Below are 25754 nucleotides of genomic sequence, written 5' to 3' on the forward strand. Positions count from 1 at the left end.
GCTCAGAGCATGCCAGTGTCCGCACATGCGCATTGGTGTCCGTTAGTCATTGATAGGGGACTTTCTGTAGCTCCTGGTATTCTGGGTAAATAATCCACCATTGATTATGTGAATGTGATTGGCATTCCATTCAAAATCGGGCCAAAGCATAAGCACATGTATTATGTATAAAATCGAATAAGTTGACCTTCATCTCTGATGCAATCATTATTCCTCCCCAATTTCAGTCGGAAAAATATCCAATATGATGATTTACAAGGATCATCGTTTGTACCCCTATTATTCATTGTTTACATTAGTGGTCTGGACTTGGAAATAAGTAATATCATAATTTGCAGCTGAAAACACAATTGTGGTATCTAGCTAACTAATAAATGTTGCACTGGGGAGGCAGTGGTGTAGTGGTATTGTCATTTGCATCGTAATCTCGAGACCCAGGTTGCAATTCCACCGTGACAGATGATGACATTTGTATTCAATATATGCCATAAATTAGGGCTGCATACCATAAATATACTTTTAAATACAAGAATATGGTATGTCTGGCCCCCATATCTGATGGTGTCCTTTGGTAGGAAAAGTACAAACAATAAGAAAGTTAATAAGAATTCAGAAATACTGAAGTGATACAATTTGTTTAGCTCTGGTCTCTGTACTATAATAAAACAGGGCAAAGAAGACAGTGTGAAAGTGTGAAAAGGATTTGTGTGGATGGTATCAGAATTGAGAGCTTGAGTTACTTTGACAGATTGGAGTGTGGCTTGAGTTTTTTAAAAATGCATTTCTCTTATTATTGTGTAGGGTAAATATGGAGCATATGCCTCCACTTGTCAGAGAATCAAAAGCTCGGATGATATGATTGCAAACAATAAATCCAACAGGGAAATAAGAAGGTATTTGTTTATTCGGAGAGTCACCAGAATGGCTGCAGCAAATGGTTGGCTGAATAGCACACATTAGTTTACTAAGAATCTAATGAGGAGATAAGAGCAAATTAGAAAGGTAAGCAGAAAGGCAAAGATAAGGTAAATGGAATGGAACATGTCTCATGTGAAATATAAACATGAGCACATCAGTTGAACGAAATGATCTGTTGCTGAATTCTAATGTTCTCTGTACTTCAATGTAATCTCCCGATCAACATGTTCCGCATCCACCACTTGTACTGCACATATTCAGAGTAGAACCTGGTGCTGTGTAATCATGATGTGGAGATGCCGGCGTTGGACTGGGGTAAGCACAGTAAGAAGTCTCACAACACCAGGTTAAAGTCCAACATGTTTATTTGGTAGCAAATACCATAAGCTTTCAGAGCAGAGCTCCTTCGTCAGATGGAGTGGATATCCTTGGATATCCTTGGATATCCACTCCATCTGACGAAGGAGCTCTGCTCCGAAAGCTTATGGTATTTGCTACCAAATAAACATGTTGGACTTTAACCTGGTGTTGTGAGACTTCTTACTGTGCTGTGTAATCACACAGGACCCTTGTAGTCAGTGACCTGATTTATTCACTGACGTGGAGAATCATGGATTAAAACATTACTGTTGAAATCCCAATTGGTGAACACAAAGTGTCAACAACAGATAGGGATTGGACTGAATGGCTGTTTTTGTATTGTAATCCTATATGGTAGCAATGAAATAAAGCTTAGATCCATACAGTTAAAGGCTAGGAGATGGATCAATACCTATTGTTGCTGTTACTTATATTCAGGATTAAAACTTTTCATTCTGAGGTTTCTGCAGATATTAATAAACTTTATAAATGGGCTGCTATTTAATAGACTGGATAAAATAACATGTCAAGCTTTATGTTAAATGCATTGTTGTGGATTTTTATCTTTCCCACCTGAACATTTAACATCATCTGGCAGGAGCTCAGAAAGGACAATCTCAGAAAATCATTCAGCAGGAACACAACTTCAAACTGGATGCAGTCCTTCAGTGTCATGCTGAGAAGAATAAGTGGCACTTTGTTCTTTCTGATCTCACTTCACTGACAGCAAAGCTGCCATTTGCATTAATCTTCAGGTGCTTCTGTGCAGTATGTGTTGTCTAAAGATGACTAAGTTCAGGCTGTGCGGAGTCCAAGGCCACAGAGAAAATGGATGAAAAAATACAAATTCCCTGCAGCTCTAACCCTTTGATTTCTATTTCATAACCATCGTGTTTCAAAGCACCTAGGCACAGAATAGAAGTCCTTTATAACTGTGGTTGTATGAGGCAGGCAGACTGGAAACGCGCTGTTAAATCAGAGATTGGTGTAAAACTGTGCTCCCTCCTGAATAAAACGGAAATGGCAGCATTCAGTTTCCAGTTTTAAATGACCACGGTGATTCTCCTGTGAAGTTTTGAATGTGATTTTGTGACAGTCCTGAGCCTAACAATTTAAACCAACATCAACATAAGAAAATGTGGTTAGAATGAAATAGTTTAACGTCTGTATTAAAATAGCACATGGATGAGTTCACAAGATCTTTTTGGCTGCTGGAACAATCATACAAGTCATTTGATCTTTTGATAAAGGATCTGCAGCGAGTTTCCAGGAATTCCGTTTATTGACGTGTGTATTTTAAGTACGAGGGTTTGTTGCAGTTTTCATAGAAATCATAGAAACCCTACAGTGCAGAAGGAGGCCATTCGGCCCATCGAGTCTGCACCGACCACAATCCCACCCAGGCCCTACCCCCACATATTTACCTGCTAATCCCTCTAACCTACGCATCTCAGGGGCAATTTTTAACCTGGCCAATCAACCTAACCCACACATCTTTGGACTGTGGGAGGAAACCGGAGCACCCGGAGGAAACCCACGCAGACACGAGGAGAATGTGCAAACTCCACACAGACAGCGACCCGAGCCAGGAATCGAACCCGGGACCCTGGAGCTGTGAAGCAGCAGTGCTAACCACTGTGCTACCGTGCCGCCCCACGGTATTAGCTGTCTCCCCAAATTTGGGCATCAACTAATTCATAAATAAGGTATTTTATCATTCCTTGTGTCATTGCCCTTCGCCTAAGGCGAACCTCAGCTCTCTCCCTCGAAGGGGAGAGCATCCGAAATTCATCTGAGCCTATGGCAACTTTACCTTTATTGAGTTAATGATTTAATGAGCCATGTTACAAAGTTTTGTGAATTGGAATTTCTTATCTGCGAGTTACTGTCATTCTGCTCCCCAATTCTAAACTTGGAGTTTTGATTTCTGAGTTGAAATGATCGATGTAAATTTTGGATAACAGTAATCCCAGCATTCTTCCCTGTGGAACCCCACTTTCCATCTTTTACCAGACTGAGTAACTGCTCTTAACCTCTTCTCTCTGCTTTGTAACCAGCTGGTTATCCAGAATAATATGTACGATCAAAAAGGTGCACAAGATTGGACTGTGTGGAGCGAAGAGCCAGGCAACAGAATGGGGGCAAAGATGGCTACAAAACAGAAATAGAGGGTTGGATTTATAGGGAGTTTGTGGCCAACACAGAAGGCAAAACAAAACAGATATCAAATGATTAGATTTACAGGACGTTTGTAGCCATTTTTCCATCTATTCTGCTATGCGGCCTGACCTTCAATCAGCCCTTTAGTATAAGAAGAATTAGCATAATCTCTACTGCCACAAGGAAAGTAGAAGCTGTAACTAACCCCAGATGTTAACCATATTTTAAACTATCTCCCACAGGGGTTGATCATCCAGGTGACCTGTTAATGCTTTTTGTTGCTTCTGTCCCAGACATTGTTCAAATATGAATTAAAGGTTCAACAGAAGGGGTGGAATAGGATAGGCAAAACTGCTTGCATTCCTATAGAATAATGTTGAATTGAATTTCTGTAACATTATGGCCCCTAACCCCAGTATTGGTCGGGTTCGTGTGAAGTAGAATATTGTCCATTTGACCAGACAGAGTCCCCATTTTTGCCTGCAAGTATGTGTGTGTGTGTGTGTGTGTGTGGCAGAGAGAGAGAGTGTTGAGTAAATCTGATATCTAAACAATCAGGCCCCATTTCTTCTGTAATAGCATTAAGTGACTGCTGCTTTCTAGACCCCTTCCTTTCTCCTCACAATTAATTTATGGATTTGTTGTGTATATCACCATCTGAGACACTTTCAGTCTTCACCGATAGTTTCATTTATGTTACAAATAGAGAGCATTGGAATTGCTGCTATCATAGAATCAGTTCTGAAATGAATAAAATACTGTGGATGCTGGAATCTGAAAAAAGAGGACGCTGGAAAACCCCAGCAGGTGTGGCAGCATCATAAGGAGAGAAAGTAGAGTTAACATTAAGAGCCAAACTGACTCAAAACTCTGCTTTCACTCCTTCTGGATTCTGCACCCTTTATAGTGCATCCTCTGTTCTTGTTTCAGGTCTGAAATAAGGTCAGTCTGATTTTAAGACTTCCTGGGTTAATGCACTGATCCAGATCACCAACTTTCCCCCTCCCTCCCTCCCTCCCTCCCACCCCAACCATCCACCAATATCAATCCATATTCACATCAGAGTTTCAGATTTTTATGTGACTTCTATGTAGAAAACATTTAACCCTTCAATGAACCTGATTCAGCACACCCCTCCAGACATTGCCTTTGAGTCACGGAGAACACAGAAAGAGGCCCTTTGGCCATCATATCTGCACCGGTTACCAAGAACCAATCTATGTTCATCCCATTTTCTAGCACTTGGTCCTTAGCTTTCTTTGCTATGGCATTTCCAATCCTCGTCTAAATGCTTTTAAAAGTTGTGAGGGTTCCTGCCTCTACCACCTTTTCAGACAGTGAGCTCTAGGTTTCCCCTACCCGATGCAGAAGTACCTCAAATCCACTCAAAATCTCCTGCTCCTTACTTTAAATCTATGTCCCCTGGTTATTGACCTTCTACAGGGAAAAGTTTCTTCCTATCTATATCCTTATAATTTTGTACACCCTGATGTGCTTCCCCCTCAGCCTTCTCTGCTCTAAGGAAAACAACCCCAGCCTAACTCTTGATTCATGGAACACTGCAGTCTAGGCATCATTCTGTTAATTTCCTCTGCACCCTTTATAGTGAAATCACAACCTTCCACTACTGTGGTGACCAGAACTACACACAGTACTATAACCATCGAGATCAAAAGTTTCTTTTTAGTCAATGTTTTTCTGAATGATGACACTATTAACCTTCTCTCTAATTTGTCCTAACCTTTGGTTTATTTATTGAAACCAGACACAGTGGCACAATGGGGTGAATGGGAATCAAAGGTTATGGGGGAAAACAGGGTTATGCTATTGATCAGCCTGATCATAATGAATGGCGGAGCAGGCATGAAGGGCCAAATGACCTCCTCCTGCTCCTATCTTTAGTATTTATATGTTAGCACTGCTGCCTTACAGAACCAGGGACCCAAGTTCAATTCTGGCCTTGGGTGACTTTCTCTGTGGAGTTTGGACGTTCTCCTTGTCACCTACATGGGTTTCCTTTGGGTGCTCTGGTTTCCTCCCACAGTCCAAAGATGTGCGGGTTAGATGGATTGGTCATGCTAAGTTGCCCCTTAGTGTCCAAAGATATGTACGTTGGGTAGATTAGCCATGGTAAATGGGCAATGGGATGGGGAGGGGGATTGGGCCTGGGTAAGGTACCCTTTCGCAGAGTTTGTGCAGACTTGAGAGCCGGATGGGCTATATATGGATTCTATGGTTCCTTGTTCTAATGGTCACATTCCCTCCCTGCTCATTTATTCCTGAAGTCAGCCCTTTCATTATTTGTTTAATCATGTTACCACATTTCACTCACAAATGTTGAAATGTTTGCTGCACACCCACAGAGTTTGATCCACAAACAGAAATGTCCAGAGTTTGAGCCAATGAGGGACATCCGGGCTCAGGCCCGCTCCACATTCATTCCGATTGGTTGCAGGGTCAGAAGTTCCTGCTCAGTTCTCAATCCCTGCTCCCTCTTCCGATTGGCCCGGAACAGCCATCATTCACTCTGCAGGCATTGTTATCCACAGCGTGCGCACTGCAGCTACTGAAACTGGGCATATGCAGACGGAATTCAGCGCCTGCGCACTGTCATTGAAAGCCCTGGAGGCAGAGAAAGCTTGTTTGTCCCGGAGAGGCAGGCTGTTAAGATTTGCAAACATTTTCTGGATCCGCAAACTCTTCAGAATAATTGTCAGCTCCCTGGTTTGCATTTGCAAGGCTTCTCCCTTCCTCCCAGGAATAGGCCCAGGTTAACGGCCGTCATCCTGGCTCCGTGAGTGGAGGATGGTTCACAGAGGATGGGGGAGGGGGGATAATAAATCACTTTGGGCTTAAATCAGAGGAATCTGATCTCTGGGAAGGAAGGAAATATTGGGAGGTGGGCGGGGACTATGGGGAAAAAACCCGCTGAAGGCCCCAAACCTCCAATCACGACCATCGATTTTATTGTCAGTCTGCAGATAGGAACGAGAGAATTGAATCCAGACAGATGAGAGGGAGGGAGGGAGAGAACTGGAAATGGCGAGATGGGTTCGCAGATTCGTCCAGAGAGGAGACAGTGTGTGGGATAAGGATTTACAGCTTTGGGGGAACAAGAGAGGGAAAAATATTCCGAAGGAACGAGAATTGTCTGTCCTGATTTTTTTTATCCTGTGCTTCTAGTTCAGACTTTTGTCAACTCCTTTTTCAGGATATTAGAAGAGGACGATTTACAGAGAGGAAACTCAAAATAAATTTCACATCAAAATTCAATGGTCACTTGATCAATCAGGACCTGAGTGTCATCGGCTTTTGAATGTGGAAGGAGAAATATTTGGTGAGAAAAGATTTCAAACATCAGTGAGATTGGAAAAACACCAGGAGACACACACCAAAGGGACAGTGTTCCAATGCACTGACTTTGAAAAGTGCTTTAGGCAGTTACACATCTTGAAAAAAAAATCACACTACCCACAGTGAGGAGAAATGTACAACTGTTTGTTTGGATAAGGCTTTAATTGATCAAGCAGTCTGGAAAGGTACAAGGACACTGGCACCATGGAAAAACAGTGGAAATGTGAGGACTGTGGGAAGGGATTCAACTATCCATCCTTGTTGAAAAACCACCAACGTACTCACAGTGGGGAGAAACCATTCATCTGTTCTGTGTGTGGGAAAGGATTTACTCAGACATCTTGTCTTATGTTACACCAGCGAATTCACACTGGGGAGAAGCCGTTCAGTTGCATTCACTGTGAAAAGAGGTTCAGGTCTTCATCACACCTTAATATGCACCAACGAATTCACACTGGGGAGAAGCCGTTCAGCTGCATTCACTGTGGAAAGACCTTCAGGTCTTCATCCGACCTTAATAAACACCATCGACTTCACACTGGGGAGAAGCCATTCATTTGCTCTGTTTGCGCAAAGAGATTCACTCATTCATCCAGCCTTAGGTCGCACCAGCGTACTCACTCTGAAACAAAACCATTCAGCTGCACTTGTGGAAAGAAGTTCAGGCATCCATCTGCTCTTGTTGAACACCAGCGAATTCACACTGTGGAGAAGCCATTCAACTGCTGTGTGTGCGCGCAGGAATTTACTCACTCGGCCAGTCTGCTGAGACACCAAAGAGTTCACACTGGGGAGAGACCTTTCAGCTGCACTGACTGTGGAAAGAGTTTCAGGCAGTCATCCACTCTCATTGCACACCAGCGAATTCATACTGGGGAGAGACCATTCACCTGCTCTGTGTGTGGGAAGGGATTCACTTTGTCATTTGCCCTTAAGTTGCACCAGCAAATTCACACTGAGGAGAAGCCATTCAGCTGCACTGATTGTGGAAAGAGTTTCAGGTGTTCGTCTGCTCTCCTAGCACACCAGCGAGTTCACACTGGAGAGAGACCATGCAGCTGCTCTGTGTGTGGAAAGAGATTCACTCGACCCTTCAACCTAGTGAAACATGAGCAAGTTCATAAGTGACTGCAGGAGTTGGATTCATAGAATCCCTGCAGTGCAGAAGGAGGCCATTCGACACATTGAGCCTGCACCGACAACAATCCCACCCAGGCTCTATCCCCGTAACCACACGTATTTACCCTGCTAATCCCCCTGACACTAAAGGGGAATTTTAGCATAGCCAATCCACACATATTTGGACTATGGGAGGAAACCGGAGCACCCAGAGGATACCCACGCAGACACAGGGAGAATGTGCAAACTCCACACAGACAGTTACCCAGGTCCCTGGGGCTGTGAGGCAGCAGTGCTAGCCACTGTGCTGCCTTGCAGTTATTGCTCCTGTCAATCACACCCAGGTTTGTTAATCTGACAATAATTTGTTTGTTTCTGCTGATGTTAATAAAACTATAAGTGGTTGGAGTTTAATATGCTGGAGATGTTACTGACTTTCAGAGCTGCAGTGTTCCTTTTTAAATACACTGTGCTCATTCTCTTTACTTCAAGAGCTCTGCTGTGAGGTAGGACCTGTTTCACAGGGCGCGTGAGACACAAAAATCAACACAATATACAGAAACAAAGGTACAGGGAAGGTGCCACATTAACTTTGTTCAGCAAAGCTCCTCAGCCTCATCCACACTCATGATAACCTGTACTGTATGATTTGATAGCTCCATTTCTGACAGTTTCAGAGTGGAGAATCATGTGAAACAGGGATGTATTCTGACCCACCCCCACTTTTAATTTTATTTTCCATTTTCTTGCCCTTGGCCTTCCCAGCTGATAAAGAAGCTGTTTCCCTGCAAACTAGGACAGACAGTAAACTCTACAATCTGTCCAAACTGAAAGTGAAGACAGAAATACAGAATGTCTTCATCAGAGAACTTCTCTACACTAATGATGCCATGTGATTGCTCACACACAAATTCAACTACAACAACTCAAGATTGTCTCTCCTATGCTGGTAACGTGTTCTGCCTTCTTATAAGCATTACAAAAAACACAGTTTTGGGACAAGGTCTTGTCAAGAAGTTGTGATAAAATGAAAATTAAGGAATCTAATCAGTGGAAGGAATTTTGGTGGGTGTAGGATTGAAAGCAAACTATTCTGAACTGGGAATTGGTGTAGGAAGACAGATTGACCAAGGTGTAGGAACTGGAAGTTCTGATATGCGGATTAGCCTAGCAACACCGGAAACAGATATTTACCTCAGATAAGTGGCAAAGGTAGGGCATACAATTTCAAGAGTTAAAGGAAAGATGGTAAAAGTCCAAAAGATAGGGTGAATTTCACACTTAATGGTAAGCTTATGTCAGAAATGTCATTAAGGAGGTTCTCTGAGACAGGTAGTTCAGACAAGAAAAGATCATAACAAAAAGCAGTATATTGGTGGCAAAGTTAATCCTATACAGAGGGTTGATCCAAGATCCTAGCTACACAGCAGGAAGCTGTGTTCATTCCAAAACCAGCAAGTGCCTGGAGAAACAGTGTTTGAACAGCCAGTGTTCTCTTTTCTAATTCAGAAGCACTCCACGAGAGATATAGGCATCAAGAGTAGTAACTGTTGTTATACATTTTTTATACTGGATACCTATGGGAAGTTGGTTGAGGAGGTTTAGCTCTGAGGTTAGAAAATTAGATTTGAAATTGGGCCAACTTATTGTGTATAGCCGTTAATGTAGTTCAGTGTATGTTTTAGTTACCTTTCTTATCGTGTGTTTTACTGTTAAATAAACATTTATTTTGTTTAATTATTACAAAACTGGAACATTCTCTTTCCTCACAATATACCAAATTGCAAAAAGTACAGTTAGGAACCAACATTCCAAGTTTCCTTTCTGGGATTTGGAATACCATAGTATTTAACATCAGTTGGGTTCTTAATTGTGTCTTCACCAAGCAGAGGCACCTTCGCTGGCTCCAAGAAAAGTTACATTGGACTCAACTTTAACCCTGTTTCTCTCTCCACAAATGCTGCCAGAACTGCTGGTTTTATTTCCAACACTTTCTGTTTCCAGCCCATAAGAGGCTATTGGCCTCTCTTCGATGGTCTTGTCTGTGCCTGGGTGGCGAGGGAGCCTGTGGTGTGCATGGTACATTAATACATTCCACCACCAGTGTGTACCTCAAGGTACAGAGTGTCTCACAGACCATTGTAAAAATATTCAGGTTTAGTTAGGAAACATCTCTTAACTCACGTTGAGCCTTTGTTGCTGATTTTGGGCTCTTCTAGTTTGAATGGACAACATGTTTGTGAGAATAAGAGAGGAAAAAATATTCCAGAGAAACTAGAATTGTCTGTTCCGAATTTCTATCCTGGATTTAGTGATGCCTTTTACAGGATCCATTAACAGAATATTAGAAGGAGATGATTTGCAGATGGGAACCTCAAACCAAACATCACAACAAGATCTGTCAGAGTCAATCAATTCATCAGGACCTGAATATCATTGAACTTTGAAAGTGGAAGGAGAAATGTTTGTCTGTTGTGTCTGCGTGTGTTTCCTCCGCATGCTCCAGTTTCCTCCCACAGTCCAAAGATGTGCAGGTCAGGTTGATTGGTCATGCTAAAATTGCCCCTTAGTTTACTGAGATGTGTAGGTTAGAGGGATTAGTGGGTAAATATGTAGGGATATGGGGGTAGGGCCTGGGTGGAATTGTGGTCAGTGTAGACTCGATGGGCCAAATGGCCTCTTTCGGCACTGTAGGGTTTCTATAGTTTCTATAGTTCTGTCCGTGAGAAAAGATTTTAAACATCATTGTGACTGGAAAATCCTCGAGACACACACACATCAGAGTATGTTCCAGTGACTGACTTGGAAAAGAACTTTAACCTGTTAAATAACTTTTTACAGCAGGGAGAAACTGTACGCTTGTCCTGTGTGTGGACAAGGATTCAATTTGAAAAGTACAGAGAGTGTAGGAGTAGAGCTAAGAGAAATCAGGTGGGCAAAAAGGGAACATGAAAAAGGGAACACAAGATGGCTTTGGCAGATGAGGCAAAGGTGAATCCAAAGAGCTTCTACAAATACGTGAAGGGAGAAAGAGTAACTAGGGAGAGAGTAGGGCCTCTTAAGGATCAACAAGGTCATCTATGTGCAGATCCACAAGAGATGGGTGAGATCCTAAATGAATATTTTTCATCGGTATTTACTGTTCAGAAATGTTAGAGAACTTGGATAAATAAATAGTGATGTCTTGAGGAGTGTACATATTACAGAGAAGGAGGTGCTGGAAGTCTTAAAGTACATCAAGGTAGATAAATCCCCACACCTGATGAAATGTATCCCAGGAAGTTGTAGGAGGCTAGGGAGGAAATTGTGGGTCCCCTTGCAGAGATATTTTAATCATCGACAGCCACAGATGAGGTGCCTGAAGATTGGAGGGTAGTAAACATTGTGCCTTTGTTTAAGAAGGGCTGCACGGAAAAGCCTGGGAACTACAGACCAGTGAGCCTAACTTCTGTAGTGAATAAATTGTTAGAAGGTATTCTGAGAAACAGGATCTACATTTAGAGAGGCACTGAATGATTAGCGACAGTGAGCATAGCTTTGTGAGTGGAAAATCATGTCTCATGAAGTTGATTGAATTTTTTGAAACGGTAACCAAAAAGGTAGATGAGGGCAGTGCAGTTGATGTTGTCGACAAGGACTTTAGCCAGGCCTTTGACGGAAGAGCGGTCGTAGAGGGTTGTTTTTCAAACTGGAGGCCTGTGACCAGTGGTATGCCTCAGAAATCGATGTTGGGAGTCTAAAACTAGAGGGCATAGGTTTAAGGTGAGAGGAGAGAGATACAAAAGAGTCCAGAAGGGCAATTTTTTCACATAGGATGGTGAGTGGAACAAACTGCCAGAGGCAGTAGTAGAGGTGTGTACAATTTTGTCTTTTGAAAAGCATTTACAGTGACATGGGTAAGATGGGTACAGAGGGATATGGGCCAAACACAGGCAACTGGGCCTGGTTTAGTGGTTTAAAAAAAAGGGTGACATGGACAAGCTGAAGGGCATGTTTCCATGCTATAAACCTCTGTCTCTATATCTGATTATCTAACCTGGAGAGCCACAAGGACACCGCACTATGGAAAGATGGAAATGTGGGAAGGGATCAGAGTAGATAAATACCCAGGACCTTGAAGGAGACTAGTGTTGAAATTGCAGGGGCCCTGGCAGATATATTTAAAATGTCGGTATCCACGGGTGAGGTGCCGGATGATTGGAGGATAGCTCATGTTGTTCCGTTGTTTAAAAAAGGCTCAAAAAGTAACGCGGGAAATTATTGGCCGGTAAGTTTGACGTCAGTAGTAGGTAAATTATCGGAAGGAGTACTAACAGATAGGATCGACAAATATTTGGATAGACAGGGACTTATTAGGGAGAGTCAACATGGCTTTGTGCGTGGTAGGTCATGTTTAACCAATCTATTAGAATTTTTCGAGGAGGTTACCAGGAAAGTGGATGAAGGGAAGGCAGTGGATGTTGTCTACATGGACTTCAGTAAGGCCTTTGACAAGGTCCCGCATGGGAGGTTAGTCAGGAAGGTTCAGTTGCTAGGTATACATGGAGATGTAGTAAATTGGATTAGACGTTGGCTCAATGGAAGAAGCCAGAGAGGGGTAGTGGAGGATTGCTTCTCTGAGTGGAGGCCTGTGACTAGTGCTGTGCCACAGGGATCAGTGCTGGGTCCATTGTTGTTTGTCATCTATATCAATGATCTGGATGATAATGTGGAAAATTGGATCAGCAAATTTGCTGATGATACAAAGATTGGAGGTGTAGTGGACAGTGAGGAAGGTTTTCAAAGCTTGCAGAGGGATTTGGACCAGCTAGAAAAATGGGCTGAAAAATGGCACATGGAGTTTAATGCAGACAAGTGTGAGGTATTGCACTTTGGAAGGACAAACCAAGGTAGAACATACAAGGTAAATGGTGGGACACTGAAGAGTGCAGTAGAACAGAGGGATCTGGGAGCACATATACATAATTCCCTAAAAGTGGTGTCACAGGTAGATAGGGCCGTAAAGAGTGCTTTTGGTACATTGGCCTTTATCAATCAACGTATTGAGTATAAGAGTTGGAATATTATGGTGAGGTTGTATAAGACATTGGTGAGGCCGAATTTAGAGTATTGTGTGCAGTTTTGGTCACCTAATTACAGGAACGATATTAATAAGGTCGAAAGAGTGCAGAGAAGGTTTACAAGGATGTTGCCGGGACTTGAGAAACTGAGTTACAGAAAAAGGTTGAATAGGTTAGGACTTTATTCCCTGGAGCGCAGAAGAATGAGGGGAGATTTGAAAGAGGTGTATAAAATTATGATGGGTATAGATAGAGTGAATGCAAGCAGGCTTTTTCCACTGAGGCTAGGGGAGAAAATAACTAGAGGACATGAGTTAAGGGTGAGGGAGGAAAAGTTTAAAGGGAATATTAGGGGGGGCTTCTTCACACAGAGTGGTGGGAGTGTAGAATGAGCTGCCAGATGAGGTGGTGAATGCGGGCTCACTTTTAACATTTAAGGAAAACTTGGACAGGTTCATGGATGAGAGGGGTATGGAAGGATATGGTCCAGGTGCAGGTCAGTGGGACTGGGCAGAAAAATGGTTCGGCACAGCGAAGGGCCAAAAGGCCTGTTTCTGTGCTGTAATGTTTTATGGTTCTATGGATTCACTCTACACCAGTGTGTTTACGCTGGGGAGAGGCCATACACTTCCATTTGTGGGAAGGGATTCACTTCATTATCCAACTTTGTGGGGCACCAATGGGTTCACAACACAGGGGAGAAGATATTCACCTGTTGTGTTGTGGGAATGGGGATTCTCAGTCATCAACCTGGCTGAAACGCCAGCAAGTTCACACGTGACTGCAGAGATTGAATTTTAAAATTAAATACTAAATTTAATACTCAAAATTTTAACTGATACTGAACTTATCCTGCTGTCATTTTATCTTTATGTTTATTCTTAATATTGGTTTCAGCATTCTGGATATCATTACATGTATAACAATTTCTCCATTATTGAGACTAGTTTTATATCCAACAGATTCCACAAGCTGCCATGAGGGAATTTCCACATATATCCCCATAGCCTGGGCCTCAAGATTACTAACCCAGTGACATAAGTACGATGGCTTCTGTGCCACCCCCAAGGAGGTCTTGTGGTACAGTGGGTAATGTCCATGCATCTGAGCTTGGATTTGAGTCCGACCCCAGGACTGATGATCAAATCTGCATTCATAATATGGCCAAATGGGTTCAGTATCAACCTGCAAAATCCTTCCAGCACACACAGGCAGTAAGAGCAGGAGAGACTCCTTTATGGGGAGTGACCACAATTCAGTAAGCTGTAAGGTACTAATGGATAAAGATAAGTGTAGTCCTCAAGTTAAGGTGCTAAACTGGGGGAAGGTTAATTACAACAATATTAGGCAGAAACTGAAGAATGTAGATTGGGGGCATATGTTTGAGGGCAAATCAACGTTTGGCATTTGGGAGGTTTTCAAGTGTAAGTTGATAGGGATTCAGGACCAGCACATTCCTGTAAGGATGAAGGATAAGTATGGTGAGTTTTGGGAACCTTGGATAATGAGAGATATTGTGAGCCTAGTCAAAGAGAAAAAGGAAGCATTTGTCAAAGCTAGGAAGATGGGAACACACGAAGCAAGTGTGGAATGCAAGGAAAGTAGAAAGAAACTTATGCAAGGAGTAAGGAGGGCTAAAAGGGGTCACGAAAAAGCACTGACCAGGCGGATTAAGGAAAATCCCACGGCTTTTTATACATATATAAAGAGCAAGAGGGTAGCCAGGGAGAGGGTTGGCCCACTCAAGGACAAGGGAGGGAATCTATGCATGGAGCCAGAGGAAATGGGCAAGGTATTAAATGAGTACTTTGCATCAGATTCACCAAAGAGAAGGACTTAGTGGATGGTGAGTCTGGGAAAGGGTGTGTAGATAGTTTGAGTCATGTTAAGATCAAAAAGGAGGAGATATTGGGGTTCTTGAGAAACATTAAAGTAGACAAATCCCCAGGGCCTGATGGGATATATCCCAGAATACTGAGAGAGGCAAGGGAAGAAATTGCTCGGGCCTTGAGAGAAATCTTTGTATCCTCACTGGCGACAGGGGAGGTAAGCACAGTAAGAAGTCTCACAACAGCAGGTTAAAGTCCAACAGGACTTTAAAAAAACCTGTTGGACTTTAAGCTGGTGTTGTGAGACTTCTTACTGTGCTTACCCCAGTCCAACACCGGCATCTCCACATACAGGGGAGGTCCCAGAAGATTGGAGAATAGCCAATGTTGTTCCTTTGTTTAAGAAGGGTAACAAAAATAATCCAGGTAATTACAGGCCGGGTGAGCCTTACATTAGTGGTAGGGAAATTATTGGAGAAGATTCTTCAAGGCATGATTTATTCCCACTTGGAAACAAGTGTACGTATTAGTAAGTGGGAACATGGTTTTGTGAAGGGGAGGTCGTGTCTTACTAACTTGATCGAGTTTTTCGAAGAAGTGACGAAGATGATTGATGAGGGTAGGGCAGTGGATGTTGTCTACATGGACTTCAGTAAGGCCTTTGACAAGGTCCCTCTGGCAGACTGGTGCAGAAGGTGAAGTCGCATAGGATCAGAGGTGAACTAGCAAGGTGGATACAAAACTGGCTCGGTCAAAGAAGACAGAGTGTAGCAGTGGAAGGATGCGTTTCTGAATGGAGGGCTGTGACAAGGGGCATTCCTCAGGATCAGTGCTGGGACCTTTGCTGTTTGTAATTTATATAAATGATTTAGAGGAAAATGTAACTGGATTGATTAGTAAGTTTGCGGATGACACAAAGGTTGTGGATTTGCGGATAGCAAGGAGGACCATCAGAGGATACAGCAGGATATAGATCAGTTGGAGACTTGGGCGGAGAGATGGCAGATGTAGTTTAATCCGGACAAATGTGAGGTAATGCATTTTGGAAGGTCTAAAACAGATAGGAAATAGGGCTAGGTGTACAGGTACACAGCTCACTGAAAGTGACAATGCAGGTGGAGAAGGTAGTCAAGAAGGCATACGCCATGTTTGCCTTCATCGGTCGGGGCATTGAGTTTAAAAATTGGTAAGTCACGTTGTTAAATCAACAATTGGCTTTATAGAACCTTAGTTAGGCGGCACTTGGAATATAGTGTGTCAATTTAGGTCGCCACATTATCAGAAGGTTGTGGAGGCTTTGGAGAGGGTACAGAAAAGATTTACCAGGATGTTGCCTGGTATGGAGGGCATTAGTTATGAGGAGAGGTTGGAGAAACTTGGTTTGTTCTCACTGGAACGACGGAGGTTGAGGGGCGATCTGATAGAAATCTACAGGATTATGAGAGGCATGGACAGAGTGGATAGTCAGAAGCTTTTTCCCAGGGTGGAAGAGTCAATTACTTAGGAGCACAGTTTTAAGGTGTGAGGGGCAAGGTTTAAAGGAGATGTACGAGGCAGACTTTTTACACAGACGGTGGTGGGTGCCTGGAACCCATTGCCGGGGGAGGTGGTGGAAGCGGATATGGTAGTGACTTTTAAGGGGCGTCTTGACAAATACACGAATAGGATGGGAATAGAGGGATATGGTCCCCAGAAGGGTAAGAAGTTTTAGTTAAGTTGGGCAGCATGGTCGTTGCAGGCTTGGAGGGCCGAAGGGCCTGTTCCTGTGCTGCAATTTTCTTTGTTCTTCGAGTACTGCCCCTCAAGCTATAAGCCTCTAGCAACAGGTTACTGACCTGTTCTGGTAAAAAAAGTTATGGAACACGTTAATTCCTGTCTTGATCGCTGCTAGGTGCAGAAAGAGAAATATTAACAAACAGCTCCCCATTATTAGATTATCAAATTATTTTCCCGACTGTAGATGATGAAATGTAACTTAATCCTTTCATACCAAAATGACTAACTGGAAGCTGAAAGTGGCTTGTACAGGGATCTTACAGAACAGGGGGCTTCCAGTTATCTCAAAGATAACGATTGTACCAAACTGCAGTTAGGGAGTCTGCATAAAAGGGATTAGAGGATTTTAGCCAGATAGATAAATGAATCTATTAATACACATTGAAAAGTCAATGTGAAATATATATACAAGAAAGGACTGAATTGATAAAAGATAGTTGGATAGATATGATCCTATTCTTTCAGAAAAATATGCAGTGAATCCGGAAGTCTATTTAGCCCTCAGAGTATTTAACTGTAAGGTTGTGTTTCAGTTACATTCCTAATCCATCCCATGCTTAGCCTGTACTGAGCCAGAGGATCTGCTGCTTTGCAACCATAGGGGTGTTACACCATTGAATGGATGATTTACCTTGGCAAACTATGTGCTTTTCCACTTTTGGATGTTAGTTATGGCAGTATGCCGGGGATCAGATTGGAGGCACAAGCATACAAGCTTTGGAAATCAACCATGTTAATGTGGAGGTTGTTAATACACCTGTAAAAGACTTTAGAACTTGTTTTACTGTGGCTCTTGCTCTATATAAAACATGCTGTAGTTAATGTTGATTGTGGGATGTTATTCGGTTGCCTGTCTGAGTAGCAATCACAGGAATACAACCACAATGCAGAAAGACGGTTTGCCAGTGTATGTGGAAAGGAATTCATTCGGTCATCACGTTTACTGACACACCAGCACAGTCACACTGGAGAAAGACCGTTCAGATACTTCCTTTGACTACAATCCTAAGTGGATCACAAAACAACATTTATAATTAACCAAGACTGATACTTAATGCTGGTGCTTTAACCCATTATTCACCATGGAGCAGAATGTGACCAATCTTCACTACAGCAGACCCTGCGCAAGTACGGGACCGGGCTGTGAGTGCAGCAAGTGCAATTCAGTTTTTGACTATAGATGCCCACGGTCACATCTGATCAACATCAAGTGGGTAATGATGAGAGAGGAATGGAGCTCGCAGGAGAAATGGAACCAACGGGGATGGAATGGGGTGAAGTGCAGAAATATTTCTCAAACAACCTGTTTAGGCCTCAGACCCCAAATAACAAACTATCGAATACAGCAGTTCGGAGCCTTCGGTTAGGCCCATTTTAACATCCGCCATCTTTATTAGAGCTGATGTGCAGCAAAGCGCATATGCAGTCATCCTGGACCAGATTTTAGGACAAGAGAATGTTGAGAGTTTCTATCTTGGACTGACAGAGACAGATTTTGAAAATTGGGGGTTAGAAGAGGAGGCTTTAGACAGAGAAAACTCAAATATTTTCATCTTGTGATATGTTACTGGAGACATGTTGGTGATTACAGAGTAATCCCTGTCTCACTATCCCAGTAATGTAAATGGATTATAGATTGCAAAGTTAGTCTGTATTTGCCTCACCTCATTCCACCCCCTTCTGCTCCTATTCTCCAGCGAAGATGTGGGACAGTTGTTGGGGTCAGAGAACCTGGGGTGGTCTGGGGCTGAAGGAGATTCTCCAGATTGAGATAGGTGAGATCATGGAGGGATTTGGAAACAAGGATCAGAATTAAACACTGAGCTGGGTGAGAGGTAAGTGGGACTTGGTACAAGTGAGGATATGGATAGCAGAGTTTTCAATGATCTTCAGTTCACAGAGAGTAGAATATGGGAGGCAAGCCTGGACTAAGTGAGAATAATCACATTTTGAGGTAATAGTTGCATGGATGTAAGTTTCAGAAACAGATGAACTGAAGCAGAGGCAAAGTCAGGCAATGCTGAAGTGAGAACAGGCGGTCTTAATGCAGATATGAAGTCAGAAAATAATTTTCTGGTCAAATATGACACCAATGTTCTGAATGATTTCATTTAGCTTCAGACAGTTGCTGAGGAGTCAGGGAGTGAAATTGTTACAGGGAGTAATGGCAATGATTTTAGTCTTTCCAATATTTAAATGGAGGAACTTTTTGTTCATTCAGTACCTGATGTCAGACAAGTCAGAATGGTGTGTGAATTGAAGGGAAATGAGGAAGTGTCAGTGTTCACATGCATCTGCTACCTCGGTCCTTCGAGTTGGTGGGGTTTGACGGTTTGCAAAGCTGTTTTTGGGAGTTCTAGAAATATAAACATCCTCTCCTTCACCCACTTCTCTCTGTCCCAAAATGTCCAGTCTTGCGTGGTCTTGGTAGCCTCCCTTCTCTGAAGGACCTCAATGTTGGAATTTTAGATGTTCCAGCAGCTTTCACAGTCACTTTGTCCAGCTCCACAAACTACCAGCTTCATTCAGCTCAATTTCACAACATGTCTTTGTGTTTTTCTGGTTTCTCTCTCTCTCTCTCTCTTCCTTTTTTCTTTTTTAAATCAATTTCACAGGGTATTAGAAGGGGAGAATTTGTAGTTGGGAAGCTCAATCCAAAAATTCCATCTGAGAATCACCCAATTCACCACAATATTAATATTATTATATATCAGATTGTAAACTTAGAACTGAAAATCATTGGTCACAGCGGGGAGAAACTATACAAATGTTCTGTCTGTGGATAAGGTTTCAATCGATCCTCTGGCCTGTCGAAACGTAAGTGGACTCACTCCAGGAAATGTAGGGACTGTGTGAAGGGGTTCAATTACTCATTCCAGCTGGAAAATCATCAGCAGTCACAATGGGACGAAGCCATTCACCAGCTCAGAGTATCGGAAAGGATTCACTCAGTCATCCAAACTGCTGACATACCAGAATGTTAACAGACCTTTTAAATGCTCAAACTGCAGGAAGTGCTATAAAAGTTCCAGGGAACTGATATGCCACCAATGTGCTTCACAGCTCCAGGGACCTGGGCTCCATTCCCGGCTTGGGTCACTGTCTGTGTGGAGTTTGCACATTCTCCTCGTGTCTGCGTGGGTTTCCTCCGGGTGCTCCGGTTTCCTCCCACAGTCCAAAGATGTGCGGTTAGGTTGATTGGCCATGCTAAAATTGCCCCTTAGTGTCCTGGGAAGCATAGATTAGAGGGATTAGCGGGTAAAATATGTAGGGATATGGGGGTAGGGCCTGGGTGGGATTGTGGTCGGTGCAGACTCGATGGGCCAAATGGCCTCTTTCTGTACTGTAGGGTTTCTATGATTCTATGATAGATGAGAGGCCGTTCAGGTACAGTGGAACTGGGTTCAATTAACTCAACTCACTGTATACCAGTGAATTCACACTGACACGGCTGTTCACCAGCTTCAAGTGTGGGAAGGGAATCATTCTGTCATCCTATCTGCGGACACTACAGCAAGTTGACAAGTAACTAGTTACTTGTTATTAAGGTTGAGGCAGGATACTTAGAAAATCTTAATGCGATCAGGCAGAGTCAACATGGCTTTATGAATGGGAAATAGTGTCTGTCTAATTTATTAGAATATTTTGAGGAAGGAACAAGAACATGGATAAAGGGGAAACTGTTGATGTGGTGCACCTGGATTTTCATAATGCCATTTTCTATGGTACAACATCAAAAGTTACCCCACAAAAATAAGAGCTCATGGTGCAGGCGTAAATATTAGCATGAATAAAGGATGGGTTAGCAAACAGGATGCAGACAGGAGGGATAAATGAATCATTTAAGGTTGCAAGCTCTAACTATTGGAGTGCTACAGGAATCCGTGCTGGGACCTCAATCAATCAAAATCTATGTTAACCACCTGGAGTAAAGGTCTGAATGTGTGCCAGCTATGTTTTCTGACGACACAAAGATAGGTGGGAGGTTAAGCTGTGAAGAGGATATAAGTCAGCTGCAAGGGATTAAGAAAAGTTAAGTGAGTGGTCAAAAATTTGCAGATGGAGTATAATGTGGGAAAACATGAACTCATCCACTTTGGCAGGAAGAATAGAAAAGCAGCAAGTTAATTAAATGGAGAAAGATTACAGAGTTCTGGTAGATGGACCTGGGTGTCTTGGTAAATAACTCACACAAAGCTAATGTGCAGGTACAGCAAGTGTTTAGGGTGGCTACTAAAAGGTTGGTGTTTATTTCAAGGAGAATGAAATATAAAAGTAGGGATGTTTTGCTAGAGTTGTGCTGGCATTGCTGAGACCACATCTGGAATATAGTTTATCATTTTGGTATCCGTAATTGTGAAAAAATATAATGGCATTTGGAGCAGTTTAGAAAAAAATCAGTTCACTGATTCCTGGGATGAAAGGGTTATCTTATGAGGAAAGGTGGGCACATCAGTCTGTATCAAAGAATGTGAGGTGGTCTATGAGGTGGTCTAATTGAAAAAATCAGATCTTGAGAGTAATTAACAGGGTTGAATGCTGGGAGGTAATTTTCCCTTATGGGAGAAATAAGAACTAGAGGACATAGTTTACAAAGAAGGGTCTCCCACTTAAGATAGCGATGAGGTAAACTTTTTATCTCAGACTGTGTTAGTTTGTGGAATTCTCTTCATCAGAGAGCAGCAGAGGCTGGGTCATTGAATATTTTTAACAGTGAGTTAGATGAATTTTTGATTAAGAAGAGAGCCAAAGGGGTCGTACAGCAGAGCTGAGACCACAATCAGATAAATCATAATTCTATCCATTAGCAGAGCTGGTTTGAGGAGTTGAATGGCCGACTCCTGCTTCTAATTTGTTTGTTCGTATAATTACCGCAGTTATTTTCAGGCTGGAAACTTCAACCTTTTCACTTTGTCAGGAACGGATCACCCTTGGATGTGATGAATGGCAGCAATAACAGGAGAATCCAAACCCAGCTGTCACTCGTGAATTTGTTGGTGTCCCAGCAGATGGAATGAATCAGTGAATATTTTTCAACATGGAGCAGGGAATGGCGTGTGAACTCACTGATGTTGCAGCAGGCTGAATGCCAACAGAATCCTTCCCACACATGGAGCAAGTGAATACCTCTCCCCACTGTGAGTGCCCTGGTGTCTCAGCAGGTCATTGCTGCTTTTAAAGCTCTCCTCACAGTCATAACATTGAAAAGTTCATGTCTCAGTGTGAACTCACTAGTGTGACAGGAGATTGAATGAATGAGTGAATCCCTTCCCACACTCTGAACAGATGAACAGCCTCTCCTCAGTGTGAATGTGATGAGTATCATGAGGTCAGATGATGTCCTGAATCCAGTGAGAGCATCTAAACGGTCTCTTGTCATTGTGAACACATTGATGGCGAATCAGTTCCCTAGAGCTTTTCACAATCTGGCCATTTGAATGGTTCTCGTCAGTGTGAGCTCCCTGGTGTTTCAGCAGAGTGGAAGCACACTTGGAGCAGGTGAATGGCCTCTCCCCAGTGTGAACCCGTTGGTGTGTCAGTAGGTTGGAAGAACTGGTGAATCCCTTCCCACATTGGGAGCAGGTGAATAGTTTCTCTCTAGTGTGAACCCACTGATGTTTCAACAGCGTGGGAGATAGAGTGAATCCTTTCCCACATTCAGAAGTGGTGAATAGGCTCTTCCCAGTGTGATTTCTCTGGTTTGTTTGTAAGCTGGATCACTGAGTGAATCCTTTGCCACACTTGGAGCAGGTGAATAGTTTGTTCCCGGTGTGAACACATTGATGAATTTCTAGGTCAGGCACATAATTGAAAGCCTTCCCTCAGTCCCCACTTTTCCACGGTTCCTCCATGAGTGTGCTTGTGTCTCTCCATGTTGGAGAATCAACCGAAACCTTGTCACCACGCAGAAGACATGTACAGTTTCTCTCTGTTGTGAATGGTGCAATGGTTGTGTAACTGGGTAAAGCTCCTGATACTGGAATACTCTCACTTGGGTGCATGCCACTCATTGCTTTTCCGGCCACATTGATGATTTAATTCTTTCCCCACAGACAGAACAGACAAACATTACTCTTTCCACATTCAAGGGATAATGATATTCTGGTCATGATAAACCGAAAAAGTCTGTCCGATTTTGATATGATGTTTAGTTTGAATTTCTTGACAACCAATCCTCATTTACCAATATTTGGGAAAGGAATTCAGAAGATAATTCTACTTTCTATGAAACACTTTTTCCCTTAAAACTGTAAATCCCTATCCCACACACTCCATCTTCCCTCGACAAGATCCGGAAAGCTTTCTTTCCTCTACTCCTAACTCTCTCCCTCCCCCTGTCTGTTTGGATTTTGTTCGCCATTGCCAGTGGTGCAGAATGACTGGTAGAATCACTGGACGAGAAACCCAGAGGTCCCGGCTGATGCTCTGGGGCTCAGGTTCAAATCTCTCCCATGGCAACTGGTGGAATGTCAATTCAATTAATAAAGATCTGGATTTGAAAGCTACTCTCAGTAATGGTAACTGTATAATGATCATCGATTGAAGTAGAAAGCCATCTGGATCATTACTGCCCATCAGGGAAGGAAATCTGCCATTCTTACTCGGTCTAGCCTACAAGTGACTCCAGACCCACAGCACTGTCTCCTGACATGCTCCTTGCTAGCCGCTCAGTTCAAGGGCAATTAGGGATGGGCAACAACAGTATTCACTGACTTATCTAGACAGCCATATGAACGGACTGGGAATGGAGGGATACAAAAGAATGGTCTAGTTTGGACCAGGGAGCGGCACGGGCTTGGAGGGCCGAAGGGCCTGTTCCTGTGCTGTATTGTTCTTTGTTCTAACACTGGTATTGCCAGTGATACTCATATACCATGAAAATATAAAGACAAAACTTCTCAGCTGAAGGCTGAGCTGGCACACTGGAGCCAATGACAAATTTTGTCATCTCTGTCTGCCTTCATCAATAGAAGGCTCTCCACACACACAAAATGTGGTACACATTTTTGAGGAGTTCACCATTATTCTTCATCGATGGGTGTTCTTCATCACTTGATGAAAGAGCAGTGCTCCGAAAGCTCATTCTACCAAATAAACCTGTTGGATGTTAACCTGGTGTTGTGAGACTTCTTACTGTGCCTACCCCAGTCCAACGCCGGCATCTCCACATCAAGACAATCTATGATCCAAGTACTCAATGGCTTACCAATTGAGCGCTAAGAGAAAGGACAGGGAGGCAGTCAGTATTCACTGGAGAGAAAATTATGAAGAATTCCCCAACCAATACTCCATCTCGGACTTCAATGTCCTCAATTATTCTGTGGGGGAGCACTTCAGCAGTCACGGGCATTCAGCCTTGGATCTTCAGGTAAGCGTTCTCCAAGGCAGCCTTCACGACACACGACAGCGCAGAGTCGCTGAGCAGGAACTGAGAGCCAAGTTCCGCACACATGAGGACGGGATGTTGGATTTACGTCACATTATCAGTAACCCCCACAGCTTGCCTCCTGGGGCTTGCAGAATCTCACTTGCTGTTCTGTCTGGAGACAATACACATTTCTTTAACCTGTGTTTAATGTTCCCTCCACCCACATTGTCTGTACTTTTAAGACCTGGCTGGCTGTAGGATTTGCATTCTAATCAGTATTCTGCAACTTGATTTCGTGTCTGTTTGCACTGTTTGAGAGCACATTTCCACTCCATCTGACGAAGGAGCAGTGCTCCGAAAACTTATGGTATTTGCTACCAAATAAACCTGTTGGACTTTAACCTGGTGTTGTGAGACTTCTTACTGTGTTCACCCCAGTCCAATGCCGGCATCTCCACATCTCAATTATTCTGGTAGGGGTGAAACCATGATTAGGCACGGGACGAGGTCAGCCCATTGCACGTGGGGTGTGCTAATGCCTGTGCTTGTGATTTGCCCAAGCTAGGGTAGAGTAAAGGACCAGGTTAGCCAATGAGGTTAAATGGAGCTTTTATCTGATGCAATTTTTCAAAACCATCTCAGCCTTTTGGCTAAGATGAAGCTTTGGATCAAGTCCAGGAGGGGGTCAATGCCTCATCCTGTCAGCTTGGATGTTGTTTGATCGATCCAAGATGTGATGCAAAGTCTTGTTGTGTCAGCTTGGACCTGGTTTGTTCTTAATGCAGCGACCATGATTGGGCCTAAATTTGAATTGGCTTTTTTGATCAGAAATAAAGTACTAAAAATAAAAAAATACCCTATTCAGCTAAGTCTTACTGTCATATGATCTTCACTGCACTGTAAAGCCAAAACAAATGCGAGGTGCGCTAACTGTGATTCGAGCCCTTTTTGACCTCATAAAGCGTTTTACACTGTCAAATGTGAAACATAGAAAATAGGAGCAGGAGTAGGCCATTTGGCACTTTGAGTTTTATCCCATCTCCTTCTCCAGTTTGGTTGTCCTCAGAAATTAGTCACCATCCTCCATCTTCTCCGCATTGACATGCAAGCCTTATTCTCACCAACAGAACCACCAAAGACCTTATCTCAGTGAAGACTGGGATCTGACCAACACTCCTTCATCTCAACTTTCCTCTCTGCACCTCATCTCGAGGAAATTACTCACAGGCATGAAGATAATCTACAGAATAGTGGGTAAACTACACCACTTTCAAAACAAAACCAGAATCAGTCCAACCACAGACATTAAGTTCCAGTATGCAGGTGCCTGACCTGTCTGTGAAATCCATCCACCTGCCTTGGCTCCGCAATCTTTATACTCTTGCCACACAAACAACCGGTTTGTAAATTTTTAATTGACCAAATCATGACAGAATTCCAGATTACCACAATATTTCTGTGGTGATTTTTAACATTTCTCCTGAAAACTCAAGTCTTAGTTATGCAAATAAATATCACTTATTTGTGTATTTAAATAGTGATAATTGATTCACTCGAAACTGTAACAAAATAACTAACAAAATAATAAAAAACACCAAAATGCTGCAGATGCTGGAAATCTGAAATAAAAGCAAAGTTCTGAGAATCTTCAGCGGGTTTGGCAGTTTCTGTGGAAAGTTAACATTTCTAATCCAATATAATTATTTTTGGGAACCGAGTCATTCCAGCAAACTGATTTCATTTTAAACTATAATTAGTGTAAATATTATTGTTCTTACAGATATCTGATGTAACTCTGATTTCAGACCT

At 42.8% G+C, this 25754-nt stretch overlaps 1 protein-coding gene across 1 annotated transcript in view; it reads left to right on the plus strand.

Moving 5' to 3' along the window:
* The first annotated feature begins 6970 nt into the window (after nt 1–6970).
* Nucleotides 6971–25754, plus strand: part of LOC144505287 (uncharacterized) — a 48273-nt gene continuing 29489 nt past the window's right edge. Inside the window, exon 1 of the mRNA XM_078231361.1 lies at nt 6971–7793. Coding sequence (XP_078087487.1) covers nt 6997–7793 — 797 coding nt within the window. The 5' untranslated portion in view covers nt 6971–6996. The remainder of the gene's footprint in view (nt 7794–25754) is intronic.

Source organism: Mustelus asterias, chromosome 16 (assembly GCF_964213995.1).
Source record: "Mustelus asterias chromosome 16, sMusAst1.hap1.1, whole genome shotgun sequence".
In the NCBI taxonomy this organism is placed as follows: Eukaryota; Metazoa; Chordata; class Chondrichthyes; order Carcharhiniformes; family Triakidae; genus Mustelus; species Mustelus asterias.